The sequence below is a fragment of the Lathyrus oleraceus genome, unplaced genomic scaffold (genome assembly GCF_024323335.1).
Source record: "Lathyrus oleraceus cultivar Zhongwan6 unplaced genomic scaffold, CAAS_Psat_ZW6_1.0 chrUn0163, whole genome shotgun sequence".
NCBI lineage: Eukaryota > Viridiplantae > Streptophyta > Magnoliopsida > Fabales > Fabaceae > Lathyrus > Lathyrus oleraceus.
Window position 1 is genome coordinate 42,969 of NW_026112554.1, and position 15,691 is coordinate 58,659.

At 37.5% G+C, this 15,691-nt stretch overlaps 1 protein-coding gene across 1 annotated transcript; it reads left to right on the forward strand.

The window, feature by feature from the left end:
- The first annotated feature begins 9,191 nt into the window (after positions 1 to 9,191).
- LOC127112559 (DNA polymerase I B, chloroplastic/mitochondrial) lies at positions 9,192 to 15,319 on the forward strand. Its single transcript, XM_051046379.1, has 12 exons — positions 9,192 to 9,415; positions 9,945 to 11,013; positions 11,139 to 11,330; positions 11,480 to 12,159; positions 12,340 to 12,781; positions 12,947 to 13,042; positions 13,188 to 13,280; positions 13,365 to 13,559; positions 13,652 to 13,744; positions 13,851 to 14,063; positions 14,346 to 14,435; positions 14,747 to 15,319. The coding sequence occupies exons 1-12, from the start codon at positions 9,294 to 9,296 to the stop codon at positions 14,906 to 14,908; spliced, it is 3,447 nt and encodes a 1,148-aa protein (XP_050902336.1). The 5' UTR covers positions 9,192 to 9,293; the 3' UTR covers positions 14,909 to 15,319.
- The last annotated feature ends 372 nt before the right edge of the window (positions 15,320 to 15,691 follow it).

The following is a 15,691-nucleotide window of genomic DNA, read 5'->3' on the forward strand; positions in this document are numbered from 1 at the left end:
TGGAAATGTATCGGACTGCAAATCCTGGAATGACGGTTCGACCCCGTCCTTGGCCTCGGGGAGTGACGAGCAGCACGGAACTTTCATTAATCAAATGGCATAAAGAAAAGGGGGGCTTTCCTTTGTTAGAAATCCACAGACAACATTCTGGAACTTCCAAACCAAAGAAATGCAACATGAGAAGTTTTACGTTACGCTTCAATAGAATTAATTCGGTAAGGGTAGAATACGCCCCATGGTCGATCGAAGGTCCTGTGCCACTTGAACTCAAATCTATCTTACCTTCCATCCATCTTTGTCCAGCCAGCCTGCTCATAAATGTTAGACCAACCAATCTCAGGGCTGACACAACCGAATTGGTTGAGGAAAAGGAAACCCCAGCGACCAAGCACTCCCGCCTCCAAAAGCGGAGACCGAACAACCGCCAGGTTGTCGAAGACACGTCTGAAGAGGAGGCGGGCGCCCTCTAAGTTGACCACCCTACCCACTAATGGACTATGAGGGGGGGCAGGCGAACGGGAACCGACCGAGAACCCGAACCGACTGACCCCTTCATACATACTCGATTCATTAGGGTCGGGGATGGATTAAACCAATAATAAAATAAGTGCAAAAAATCGCGCAAGCGAAGCCGGGAAACGGACCGCAGCGCAACGACTAGGACTCGTGTCAGAGGAGTTTTGAGCGTGAGCTACCACTCATGCAGCGGCAAGGACCCGCAACTCTCGAAGGGGCCACCAACCGCCCGAATCACTGTAGTGTAGGAAAGCCTCCCTTTACTCAATGGATAGCGCTTATCCTCCCTCTTTCAATCCAAAAAAATGATAAATGGAGGAGAAAGAGGTCTTTCTTGAAGAGGCTTTGCACCTAGGACTAATAAAGATCCAGAAGAATGGGTCTAGGCTTTCGAAAAGATGAAGGGTAAAGATAAAATATCTTTTGAACAACCAACCTGACATAAGAATTATAGCTCGCCCAGTTAGAGCAGATGGAGATTCTCGGACGGGGAAAAGCGGAACTCGACATCTATTCTATTAAACAACACCAAGAACAAAGCCATACCATGCCCTCGGGATAAACTAGTGATGATTGCCATGAATGCAGCCCTCTAGGACGTGTACAAGAAGGTCTTTGCCGATTCCTATCAACATGGTGCACCTCTAAGTAGAGGGGCGTGAAAACGCCGTGGAAACTTTGACCGAATGAATAGGTATCAATTGATAGACATTTTTATTGAGGAAGATAATCCAGGATGAACGCTTTTTTCGTTCGCTATGTGCTGACTGGATGCTCGCGTGATCGATGGACGGGGGAATTGCATGAATGACGAGACCGGCCTAACCGAAAGTCAAGGCTCTTCCCTCCCTCTCTTGATGGCGAATCTTGATTGATTGACTGACAGACGGAACCGATTCGGAGAAACAAGAAGCATGGCATGAGATACGCGGCGGCTAAATTTCCGATAGCGAATTACTTGACTCGATGGAGGGAGGGCCCTCCAACTCAAGCACGAAATCAATGTTGAGTCAACAATCATCGAGAGGGGCACCACCAAGCGAGATCGAGACCAGCACGCACCTTGTATATATAGGTTGGGGAAAAGCCCCTTGTATAGGGTTCCGTTCCAAACCAACGCTTCTTTTAATATCCCAACCATCAAGAAAGTAGGGGCTTCAAAGCTTGACTAACAAGCGAGAAAGTTTACTTTGATAAAGTTCTCCCAGCAAGAGGACCTCCAAGTCAAGCGCGCTAGCGCGCTTTACCAAGGCTTTCTCTGATAGGGGCTCGAACGCCGTTGCTTGCTTGTTTGGGTCGAGCGGCTTCAAACCTTAGCCTATCTATACTATAGTAAGGGGCCTTTTCTTGCTCGTTAGCGCTGTTTTTTTATTGCAGGGCGCTAGCTTACTAAAATGTCAATAATATAGGGCTTTTTTATTTCATCTTTCAGCTTGATCGGAATCTATTCTATGATTGAATAGCAGAAGTGCTACTTAGTAGTATAAACTCGGAGAGACAGACAGAGAGGCAATCATACCTGCTAACTCCTAGGATGATAAGTAGGTCCCTTGTTTTTGGCAGGAATAGTTCAATTGTTGCCCCTCGGGAGAGTGAGTCTACTTAGCGAACTGGCAGGACGCGGAGATCGATTTATCAATATGAATCTCGAGAGTGGATGGTTGACCGCCGCCCCCTTGTCCTGGAGGCTCTTCGGCCGAGGAGGGGATTGCTATCATAACCTTTTCTCCCAGTGTATGTGAAAAAGAGTGACGAACCTTTTTTTGTTCGGTCATAGGTTGGTGTCCAAAGAACGAGAGTCGGCTTCCTTAACTTAAGTCCGTTGTTCCTCAGTAGCTCAGTGGTAGAGCGGTCGGCTGTTAACTGACTAGTCGTAGGTTCAAATTCTACTTGGGGAGAATTTTTAGTTATCGCTTTTCTGACCTAGCGACCCCTGTCCCTCCCCTGAGTTTCTAAACTAGCAGAATCGTGGGACATCAAAAGTGGGAAGTTTATTGTGTTTTTTTCTATTTCTTACTCCCTTTTTTAGTTGAGGAACATGGCTCGTTCATTCATTCACTTGCTCATGAACTCGCAGCTTCGCCAGAAGCGACTAGGGGGAGCTGTCGTAGAAGCTTTGCCCTTTGTACAGGGTACTTCAAGTGACGAGCCCACAATACGTAAAATCATTTTTCATCCCCTCGTCACTTCAAGTGACGAGCCCTAACTGGAAAAGGGGGTAGATTGGGAAATAATTTTCAGACTGGGGCATATTAGGTATAAAATTTCAATACTAGGGCATATGAAGCAAAAACTCACTGTTATGGTATCATTTACTTGTTTTGATTGTTAGTGATGGAAACTGAATATTTAGTTAAAGGTGAGGTTGGAGGTGAATGAATGATCAGGTTTTGAGAATGTAGTATGGAGTAAGGTGAATATTGGGAATGAAACAAGTATCATGTTAATGGTGAAAGGAGTTCGTTTTGTTAAGGACGATGAAGGCTTATGTAGGAAGGTTGTTAGCGGTTGTGCCGGCGGTGAGGAAGAAAGTAGAACAACTTTCCTTTTTTTTTTCTTTTTTTTGTGAGTCCAAAAGTGGAGATACGTGTCAGGTGAGTGTAGGATAAAAGAGAGAGGGATAACGTGTTAATGTGAGGTGAATGAGACGTTGGTAGGTGGCGTGTAGAGTGAGGGAAACGTGAGGTGAGAGAGAAAAGACAGAGTGGGAAATGTGAATACCAGCTGTAAAAAAAAAAGAATTCAATGCTAATTTCATTTTATTTTTTGAAAACAATTACTATCATTTAAGAAAATATATAAAATTTCTAATCAATATTTGATTTTTTTAAAAAAATATTCTAATTACTTTGATTAAATAATTAAACCCAAAAAATAGTGACCGATTATAAATAGGGACCGGATATAAATTTGTTCGAAAAATTAAATCGGGCACACTAAAATGATCAGCACAAAATATACTTATTGAAAAAATACAGCGTTTCATTAAATTTTGAAATAGATTTGCACCGGTTAAAAGACTCAGGCGGGTCAAAACGCAACCGAAACAGTCGCTGAAAAATATAACGGACACGCCAGTTTAAACTACATGAACCGTAGGTTAATAATACTAGCGTCTGCAATTTTAAATTTGAAACTTTTTATCTGCTGATTTTGTCTGTACTTGAGAAAAGATTCAACCGATTTGTCTGTATTTTCAATAATTTTATCCTGACTGATATTTCAGGTATTATTAATGATAAAATGCATGTTATGCTGTACATATGATGTAAACTGAAAATTAAATCAAATTTATGAAAATTTAAAATGCCCTGACAAAATTGGGGTATGACAAGAATCTCTTCTTGCTAAAAACACTAAAAGGTTGATTTCCCTATTATCCATTAGGGAGAGCCTAAAATGATTGGTTTGAGCGTATGTTTATGTATTTTTTGAGTTTCCATTTTCCTCATTTCTTCATGTCCTTTTATAGGCCAGTTCTCTGTCTCCATCAATTATGAAGAGCCTTGTCCTCTTCCTTTTGACATTCAAAGGCTAGAAACCGCCGTCGTTTTGCCTATTCAACTTCTCCTCTTAATGACTGATAATGCCCATTTTATTATGGGACCGTTACGACCTTTCACCTTTCGAAACCGCTTCCAAACAGTGTCTCTTTGATCACTATATCGGCATATCCAAGTTCAATAGCCCATGATGCGAGACTCACCACCTCGACCCTTCAAGACCCTCAATCCGACACATTGGTGCCTTCTTAGGTTGGGTTATATCTCGGATCCCCTAAGAAAAATCGTATTCTTGCTTTAACTAATATTTGGCTTCCATCCGAACCGTTCCTACTTCATCACCTACTTCTTCCGATCTTACATATCGATCAGTCAACATAAATTTCCGGGATGTACATAAGCCCCCGAGCATGAAATCTGAAAGAGACGAATATTCAAACAAAAAGAAGCCCATAACATTTTTTGTCCATCCTGAGGTCGAGGTGCAACCTATAATTAACATACGTTTGTCTATTTTATAGACCTGACCTAGTGATAATTGTGACAGATGTAGAGACATATATTTACCAAATCTTCTCTTTCTTCTATAATGATGATTTTTATGGGGAATCGATTTTTTTAAAAAATCTCAAACGCCTCACATTTGAAAGTCATAAAAAGGGGTCTCCTTTATTAAAGTTGCCTATTCCTCTTCTTGCTAATCTTCCATAGAAGTAACTTATTACTCTTTTAAGACGATTTCTCAGCTTCTAATCGTTCTTCAATCTCAAGTAATTTTGCTTTTATCTCTTTATCCATTTTCCGTTCTCTTAAGAAATGGCCTTTGCACATGACTGTGGTGATGATGGAAATGTGTTAAAAACCCTAAGTATCCAAGAAAAGAAAAATCTATGGGACTTATGCACGAGAGAATGCAAGGATGTCTTAGGTCAAACAAAATTTAATCGTATTGTAAATGAGTTCTATGACAATAATGATGCCTCTTTTAGTGATATTGATTTCGAATCTTCTTCATCAAGTTCATCAGTAGAAGTGTTGATGGAGATTTCTGACTCCTTTGACCCAAAGGTGATGAGCTATGATCATAACTTCATTGATGAAGTAGAGATCGTTAAACTTCGATCTTTGAAAAACATCTCATCTACTGGAAATAAAAATGATGTTGTATTGGAACCATGCATCCCAGGGGAACATGTTTGTACAGTATGTCTTAGAGGAGTCAAATATAAGTACTTTCACTTCTATGTTGGTGTATTAGAAGATTTTAAAATCCATTTACCTTTTAGTGATTTCGAATCAGACTTGTTAAGAACCATAAACACTGTCCCTTCCTAACTCCGCCCTAACAGCTGAGGGTTTATCAAGGCTTTTGAAACAGTTTGTGAGGCCATAAACATTGAGCCCACCATAGACTTATTTTTATCTTTTTTCGAAATAAAGGGTGTTGAGAAGGGTGGCTGGGTCACAATTAGTGGCCTTCTCGGCAAGAGTTTTCTTCGAGTTTACACTACCAATTATAAAGGCTTTAAAGACCGTTTTCTCTGAGTTAGATATGGACCGAGATGTCCTCAAGTATTATATGCATTAGACGGGTCCCACCTTTTTTTCCTATCTATTGGTATAGAAACCCACTTATGGTATTTGGGTTTGATTTAGATAAGCTAAACGCTCTAGAAATCAAGTCTTTAGCCATATTAGATTCCTTTCGTATGATGAAGATCTGGGATCTATTGCCTTTACCCGAGGAATAAGTTCTTCTTTTTTTGGGTAATATTCATCTATTTTTATTTTGCATTATTCGTTGCACTTCATTTTATTTTCCTAACTCTTTTCATGTCATTTTTGCGGGAAAAATGACCGACTTATCTGTAAAATAGCAGAAAAGACTGATGTTAGAAGCATAGGCGACGAGAAGAGGAGCCGACCAATCTGCGTCTAAATCAGACTTGTCCGATTTAGAAACTCGGACATTAAAGAAGAGAAAGGTAGCACCAAGTAAAACAACCCTAAGCATTTATGAGCCCTAAGTCTCAACCATCCCGCCCCTAGTGGACTCTCACCCCAACTCCCCAAAAAAGATGAAAACATTAATGAGTGATGAGATTTACAAAGTCGATTGGGAAATCTCCTCTTTGATGCACGAGGCCGGTGGAAATGACCAAACCAAGCCACCCAATGAGCTTAAATTTTGGGGTAACAACTTTGACGGATTGAAATTCCTCTACGACCATCTGAACGTCACGGAAGGCATGAACAAGGTGAAGACAATAGGTCGGCAAAAATTGACACAGAACATCAATTCCTATATGATGAGATGTGCTGTCTTGACCCGAGGTTTGTGTGAATTCGGTGACGATTATGAACAGAATGAGATCAAGCTCAACCATGAGACCAGTTAGCTGAAAGAACGACAAAAGACACAAGCGAATAAGATATTCGACTTGGAGAAACATTTGTTGGAAGAGAAGACAAAGGGGGAAAAATTTGAGGCTGAGACTAGAGAATTGCAGTGCACTGTCACCAAGCAATCCGAGGAGATGAAATCAACTCGGGAATCAAATGACCAACTACAGAAAGCCTTGTAGAAAGCTCAAATTGACGTTCTTGATGCAAATGATGATGCTTTTGACAAGACAAAGGCTCAAGTCTTGTGCCTCCACCATGTGCTTGATTTGTTTGAGATGGGTTTTTTCAAAGTTGTGGTGGATAACCGCCTCATGGACATGGAAGAAAGCAAGTCTTCTCCCGCTGATGATCTAACCAAGGGTGACCGTGTTAATGACTTCAACCTCGAAGTCGTTGGTGAGGACAAGAATAGAAAATAATCTTGTTTCTATTTCTATTTTCGTTAGTCATCCCTTATGATGTGTTTTGTAATGTTTCTCAGAATGTTGTCCGCTTTTCTTTTCTATTTGTACCTGGATCTTGATTTGATTCGTAACATCTACGAAAATCTCATGTCAAGTTCCGTGCTAGTGGTGGTCTCCTTTTTATAACTTTATCTTTATAATTGGTTGTCTCCTTATAGAAGCCCCAAGTGTTAAAAATAATTTTTTAAATATTACATGAAAATCTTATTTTGTGAGAAGGAGTTCCATTGTTATTGTTCAAAATGTTATTGAAGGATATGTGTTAATAGCGTGATAGAGAGATTATGAAGTTAGCTTTATTTTTATGTGCATTTGCAGAGGTTGAACGTGATTTGAGGATGGTCCTTTGTGTTGTGTGTGTATTAGAATGTGTGATGAGTGTAATTTGATGATGAGGGTATATTTGGGTGTGTAAAAGAGTATGTGGATTTTCTGGGGAAAAAAACGTGTAACTTGTGTATGGAAAATTGGCAAGGTAATGTTACTAGAATTTTTGATGCAAAGTGTACGTGTCATGAGTGAGTGAGAGAGAGGGGTTCCCATTAGTTGTTGGGGTGTTCCCCTTTTATAATAATAAAATGGTTCTACAATTAATTATAAATTAACACAACATAAAACAAAAATCAAGGAAACATAAAAAAAAATAATGAGATTAATTTTGTAATTTAAAAAAAATAATTTTGATTTTGTTGGAGAGAATAAAATATTTACTTTTTAATGATTTTTAATTGGAAAAAAAGTTGCCAAAATAAATAAAAAATAGTAGAAACGAAAATTAATTTTTAAATTAAAAACTAAAAACTAAAATTAAAAATAGAAAGTAATTTTTTGACTTTTTGTGATTTATAGAAATAAATGTAAAAACAACAAAAAAGAGAGAAAAAAAACTCTAAAACTGGAAAATGTGCGATTCAAACCTGAAACCTCTTGTTAAACACATTCACTATACTATCAACTAGATGGTTATCACATTCATTCGAAATAAAATACGAATAAAACTCATAATGGTAAAATGTCCCGACAAAATTGGGGTATGACATCACCCACAATCAGAGAGTCAATCTAAAGCCCTTAACAAATGTCATGAGAAGTATTTGAGATAGCTCACCTTCCAAAACCCTAAGTCATGGTTTAAAGCACTTGACTTGGCAGAATACTGGTACAACATAACTCATCATACTAATTTGAAAATGACACCATTTCAAGCAATATATGGAAGAACATCCACTACATTGGTCAGATACACTCACTCACCCAATGACACCTTCGTTGTTCAGCAACAACTCATGGAGAGAGATATGTTACTAACTACATTGAAAAGTAATCGTATGCGTGCACAACATGTTACGAAGGCTCAAACGGACAAACATAAAAGAGATGTACAACTTAAGGTAAGAGATCAAGTGCTAGTCAAGCTGGAACGATACAAACAAAATTCAGTAGCCTTGAGAAAGAATCATAAATTGGGAATGCACTATTTTGGACCATTCACCGTCATTGAGAAAGTAGGCCAAGTTGCTTACAAACTACAATTGCCTCCTGAAGCTAAAATTCATCTCGTGTTCCACATATCACATCTGAAATAGTGAAAAGGGCAAGCGATTGATCCATACATACCTCTACCGCTGATCACACATGAACAGTGACCAATTTTGCAGCCTACTACAGTGATACAAACAAGGGACATCATGAGAAATGATAAAGCTATTTCACAAGTTTTGCTCAAATAAAAAGGTTTGAGTGACAAGAGTATTACAGGGGAGGATGTTGATCACATAATTGAGAACTATCATAAATTCAACCTTGAAGACATGGTTGATTTTAAAGAGGAAGACATTGTAATGAAAAAGACACGTCAACAAGGTGGATAACATTCTTGAAAAGATGCATCTCTAAAAATTGAAAGTGTTTTTTTTTTTTTACATGATGTCTAAATAATATATAAGATACATTAAATTTTTTTTATAAAATTTATATGACAAAAATCTCTCATGTATGGACATAGATCAAAAACCTAATAAAAAATTATGGATCGATTAAATTCTAATTTTGTTTTTATAAAAATGAATTAACTAATAAATTAGAAAAAATAATTTATAATGGAGATCTCACAATGTTTTTTTTTGTGACCAACACAATATTACATAAGCTAAATTAATAATGCCAAGATTTTTCATTCTTAACTTTTATATATATATATATATATATATATATATATATATATATATATATATATATATATATATATATATATATATATTACAATTTTAATTTTAAGTTTAAATTTATAATGACCAAGATTTTTCACAATTTTTTAATCTCAATAGCACGGTTTCATGATATGATAGAATAGAATAGAAGCGAATAAGCCATTGCCGTTACAGAAGACGCAGCAGCAACAACAATGGAGGCCTCTATACAGGCCACCGAGTTAAGACCATATTGCCCCTTATGCTGCCGTCTCTCACGTCCCTTCTCTCTCTCACTATCTTCACGCTCTTCTCTCCTTTCCCTAACTCCCCACAGGTTTACCTTTCTCTTCACTCTCTTTCAATTTTACTTTTCAAATTCTTTAATAACTCCAAGTTTTGTATCTTTTCTTCATTGATTGTTTGTATTTTTAGGTCCTTTAATGTGTTGTAGTGTCGCTATAGTCGCTAATTGTAGTATAATTACAAAAAAAATTATCAGTGAATGTGTCTTTTGCTAGTCAACATATCTTCAGTTAGTTAGTTTGGTCATTCAATGTGTTTTATCTTCAGTACTTGAAACCAGGGTTTCCGCCATCGGACCACCCACCGTTTATGTTCAGTCCTGAGTGTGAGAGGGTCTGTTAAGTGTCCCACTGGGCCACCTGCTATCAGGTTTACGTCCAGTCCTAGGCGTGAGGAGGTGTGTCACATTGGATAATATATGGTTTGGACATATGTTTATAAGTGGGGATAATTCTCATACTTGCATTCCGTAACGATTGTTTTTCATATGTTTATAAATGGGGGCAATCGTTTTTCATTTTATTGACACCTTTGTTTTCATCGTATGATGTGAACTGCAGAAGAAAAATCAAGGCAATCCAGATTGGTGACAATGGCCTTCGAAATAGTGTGATGCATAGTAATTGTGTCAGAGCAGATTTATGGTGTTCAAAGTTGACATCTGTAGGGTTAAACAAATACGACACTAAGACTCGATATGAACAGAATCTTCGGTACAAGGATCCAGTTTGTGATACATTTATGAAGTTTTCAAATTCATCAACTAGCATGATTGAGGAATTGACAGAAGAGAAAGAGCGGAGTACTTCACATTCTTATGAAATGCAAGTTAGAAAAGTGGGTGTAGCTCCTTGTAATCCTGAACTTTCTACAACTGCTGATAGCATGTTGGTGGAAATGACAGAAGAGGAAGAGAGGAATTCTTTGCATTCCTATGAAACACAAGTTAGGAAGGTGGGTGTGGCTCTTTGTAATCCTGATCTTTCCACAACCGCTACTGAAAGGAAATTGTCTGGTGGTGATAAAAGAGGATGGGCTATGGCAAAAAATAAGTTAGCCGAAGATAGGAAGGAAATGAACATCGCAAACAAATTTGAGACGAAAAGTGATGGCTCTCAAGTATCTAATAGATTAACGTCCGTTAGTCGGATACAAGGTTTTTCTACGAAGGGAGTTAGGAATCTTGTACGACAGAATCATGGTGAACATGTCCAATCTTCAGTTAAATATTCCGTATTAGACAATTTAAAGACGCTTCCAGATTCTGAAACTGTGGTCCATCAGTTTGATGAATCTGCATTGGAAATCAGTCAAGAGAAAATTCCTAGAGTTAATGTTGACGACGTTTTGGAGGAAACTACAAAGGATTCAACTGATGCAACATTTGCTAAAAAGGAAACTACAAAGGATTCAACTGATGCAACATTTGCTAAAAAGGAAAGTACAAAGGATTCAACTGATGCAACATTTGCTAAAAAGGAGCGTTGTCCTGACCAGTTAAAACTTCATGACAGACTCTGTCGTATCTATGAAGATATTCTGGTGGTTGATAATATTCCGCTTGCAGAAGAGGTTGTTAAGATGCTCACAGTAAAGTACCAGCATCTTATTTATGCATGTGATACCGAGGTATAATTATTGACTGTTTTCACATGTGTTATGTATGGATTTTCCATGATCACTACTGTGCATAGCTAGATTTTTTCATCTTGTATGCCAACATATATTATATGCTGATTTCATTCTATTCAAAGGTAGCCAAGATAGATGTCAAACAAGAAACGCCTGTAGATCACGGGGAGATAACTTGCTTCAGCATTTATGGCGGTTCAGAAGCTGATTTTGGAGGTGGAAAATCTTGTATCTGGGTAGATGTTCTTGATGGTGGAGGCCAAGAGATTTTAGAAAAATTTGCTGATTTTTTCAGCAATCCTTCCATCAAGAAGGTGAGCTTTTCTTTCTTCTTCTATCCTATTGCTCACCTCAAAATGCAGTGCCTCTTGTGCCGTCATTCTACGGTTTCTGCTGTATGAATGCTATGACTCTGGATTACAAATAATATTTTAAGTAGCCAAATCACTGGTGCATTTTGTAGGTTTGGCATAATTATAGCTTTGACTGTCATGTTATAGAGAACTACGGATTCAAAGTTTCCGGTTTTCATGCTGATACAATGCACATGGCACGGTTATGGGATTCTTCAAGACAACTAAATGGGGGCTATTCTCTTGAAAAACTATCAGGTGACAAAAAGGTCATGTCAAGGGCTCAGACGAACCATGAAAAGGATTTGATCGGGAAGGTGTCAATGAAAACTATATTTAGTAAGAAAAAGGTGAAAAAAGACGGAACCGAGGGTAAAGCGATTATCTTCACTCCTGTTGAAGATCTACAGAGAGATGAGCGTATACCTTGGATATGTTATTCTGCCTTAGATGCTAAAAGCACTTTGAATCTGTATGAGAGTCTTAAAAGCTATCTTTTAGACATGCCGTGGAAATTTGATGGTATACTAGTTTCTGGGAAAACCATGTATGATTTCTACAATGAATATTGGCGCCCATTTGGGGAGATTCTAGTCCAAATGGAAGCTGAGGGAATGCTAGTTGATCGGTCATATCTTGCAGACATAGAAAAGGTTGCCAAAGTAGAGCAAGAAATAGCTGAAGATAGATTCCGGAAATGGGCGTGTAGGTATTGTCCTGATGCCAAGTATATGAATATCGGAAGCGAAATACAGCTGCGCCAGCTGCTTTTTGGTGGTACTGTGAACAGGTGCATACTTTGTTTTAATAATCGTATGTTCAGACCTATTTATCAAGCAAACTTTCAGATTATTGTAATTTTAATACATATTTGGATATGTTTTATGAAATGTGCTGTTTATAACAAAGTAGATGAAAGATATTGATGGAAGCAATTCATATATACCCACTTGTCTTGTTCAAATTGCAGAAAAAACTCCGCTCTATCACTTCCAACTGAACGAATATTCAAAATTCCCAATGTTGATGGAGTGATTGAAGAAGGCAAGAAGGCTCCTAAAAAATTCCGTGATATGACGGTGAAGAGCCTCGGTTATAACTTGAAGACAGAGATGTACACAGCAAGTGGTTGGCCATCAATTAGTGGTGATGCTTTAAAGGTCCTGGCTGGAAACATTTCTTCTGATTTTGACTTTACTGATGAGGTTTATAACTTGGATCTTGATGATGAACACGGAAATCCTTCTCAAAATCATATTGAGGTTCCAAAAGGTGATAATTCTGCATATGGAACAGCCTTTGCTGCTTTTCCAACAGAGAGAGAAGGGAGAGAAGCTTGCCATGCCATTGCTTCTTTATGTGAAGTCAGTTCAATCAAATCTTTGATTTCAAACTTCATTCTACCCCTGCAGGTATATTTTTAATTGAACGTGTTTTTGGCCTATTTCGTTATGAATTTTTGCTTCTATGTGCCATCACAAATGTAATAAAGTTTTGTTCTAGTATATGTTTTTTTTTTAAACTCTGAAGTTCTCTATACCATGCTCTACGTCAGCTTCATAGTTTCTTTATGTCAGGGACATAATATATCAGGAAAGGATAACCGTGTTCATTGCTCCTTAAATATCAACACGGAGACAGGACGCTTGTCAGCTAGAAGGCCAAATCTGCAGGTATTCTAATTTGTTTGATATACAAGAAATTTTCTCTTGAAGATTTTGATTCGGATATTTCCTTTTAATGGTGGTAGTTGTGAACCTGAAATTTGTTAAGCACTGTTCATTTGATCATTGACCTTCATCTTTGTGCATGAATTAGAATCAACCTGCTTTGGAAAAAGACCGATACAAAATCCGTCAAGCATTCATCGCTGCACCAGGGCATTCTCTTATAGTTGCTGATTATGGACAGGTTAGTAGTTCCTATTGTGTATCTATTTGGAATGTTCTCTAGAAATTTTATTCGGTTAACGGTGTTATGTATTGTTTGTTATAGCTGGAACTTAGGATTCTTGCCCATCTTGCCAACTGTAAGAGCATGATGGATGCTTTTAAAGCCGGTGGAGATTTCCATTCAAGAACTGCTATGAATATGTACCCATATATTCGTGAAGCAGTTGAGAAAAAGGAAGTGCTTCTCGAGTGGGATCCTCAGCCTGGTGAAGATAAACCCCCAGTTCCTCTATTGAAGGTATAGAAGCATGATTTGTTGGTTTAGCATTGCAAACACCTTTTTACATATTTTGTTCATGACTCTATTTGTGTTTCCCCCCTCCATTTTAGGATGCGTTTGGTTCTGAAAGAAGAAAAGCTAAAATGCTTAACTTCTCAATTGCATATGGAAAGACTCCAGTAGGGCTATCTAAGGATTGGAGGGTACAGAGTTCTCTTACGTATTATGAGAGATTTATAATGCTGAAAGTGTCCATGATTTATTATTTCATTGTCGAGAAAAATTCACATGTTTTTTTTCTTTTTTCAGGTTTCTGTGAAAGAGGCTAAGAAAACAGTTGACCTTTGGTACAACGACAGAAAAGAAGTTTTGCAATGGCAAGAAGAGCGTAAAAAAGAAGCTCGTCAATTTTATTGTGTCTACACATTGCTAGGGCGAGCCCGGAAATTCCCCTTGATGGCCCAAGCTAATACCTATCAGAAAGGTCACATTGAGCGTGCTGCTATTAATACTCCAGTGCAGGTCCGTAATTCTTTCGAATAACACAATAACTTGTCCCCTTCCCTATCAGACTATCACTATACTCTTGAGTTTGAGAATCACATTACGGTGAATCTAACATAGAAAACAACAAATGATGAAATAATGTTTTCAAAACCCACTTTGAGGTGTCATATTCCAAAGTTTCTATCAAAGTGATAGTGCTCTAAATAAAATATTGCCGTAATTGTGTTTATCGCCACAATTGCACATTCATGGATATGGATCTTTCTCTATGGATTTCTGATTTGTAAAATGCAACAGGGTAGTGCTGCTGATGTTGCCATGTGTGCCATGATACAGATTTCCAATAATAAAAAGTTGAAGGAGCTTGGATGGAAGTTACTTCTACAGGTAATATCATCCCTCACTAATTTCTTTCTCAACTTTCTTGCTCATATTGGTATTTATAAATTGTGTATCAATTAGTAAAATTTGAACAAATCGCTATTGTTTGCGATATGCTATTTAGTACAAATGTTGTCCAATAGTGGTGGCAGCTCTATAGGCTACAACACTGTTGCACAGAATTTGAGCAAACTGCTATTTTTCACATTCCACAAACTGCGATTGACAACATTGGCAACCATATGCATGGCCAAGATTGGTTTTACTTGAATGTATCTAGTTATCTATTCACAAAGTATTTGAATATGGCAAAGCAGGTTCACGATGAAGTCATATTGGAAGGACCAACAGAGTCGGCTGAGATTGCGAAATCCATAGTTGTTGAGTGCATGTCCAAACCCTTTTATGGCAAGAATATTCTTAAAGTCGATCTCTCTGTTGATGCCAAATGTGCTCAAAATTGGTACTCAGCAAAATAGGTATAACTACATGACTGTTTATAGAGGTTTTGGTTCCACTGATGTTTTGGTAAAATATTAAGCCATATATCATCACTCTAACTTGGGAGGAAGCAAAAGGCAAAAACCGGTGGCTTCGACTTTTTACTGATTTAGGTGGCATGGTTTTTTCATGGTTTGAATTCGTAACTATTTTTCATGCCTTGCATCATGTACCAGTATGGTCTTTTTGTTTGATGCAATTGCAAGTATATAAATATGAGCCCTGTTGAAAACTTTGCAGCACTCTGCTTAGTAACTAGTGAGACTATTTAGGTTACAGTTTTCAGTAGGAATCTATTTCAGGGAGAATTTATGATATTTTGTGTTAGAGATTTTGGAAGAGTTTATTTAAACTCATTTAAGTTACATTTAAAAAAATATATTCTGATATATTTTGATAGATTTAAATATAAAATGTAAAAAGTGTAGGAATGTTTGGAAGGACATGTAGAAAGTGATTACTTGTCTGTATTCCCATTGTCACCGACTCACTGCCGTGGCTGCTTTCTAGCCAAACTAGTATGATCAGTAAATCACCCTCATTTTCTGACTTATTTGGAGAATCCAAACTTATCACAAATGCTCACACCAACTTATATATATAGTACTACTTATTTACTTATAATCCAATTAATTACTTCATTAACTATTATTGATAATAATATTAGTTTTATTATTAAACTATATTTATTTATTATTTTTAAATCTGAGAATTAGAAAATTTTTACTCAAATACCCCACTTTTTAATTTTTTTTTTCCAA

Bases quoted from the DNA above. Each gene is read 5' to 3' on its own strand.
- LOC127112559 (XM_051046379.1), top strand. From the start codon at position 9,294: ATGGAGGCCTCTATACAGGCCACCGAGTTAAGACCATATTGCCCCTTA. The intron at 9,416-9,944 runs GTTTACCTTTCT...TGTGAACTGCAG, and splicing joins CTTTCCCTAACTCCCCACAG to AAGAAAAATCAAGGCAATCC. The intron at 13,560-13,651 runs GTATAGAAGCAT...CCTCCATTTTAG, and splicing joins CCCCAGTTCCTCTATTGAAG to GATGCGTTTGGTTCTGAAAG.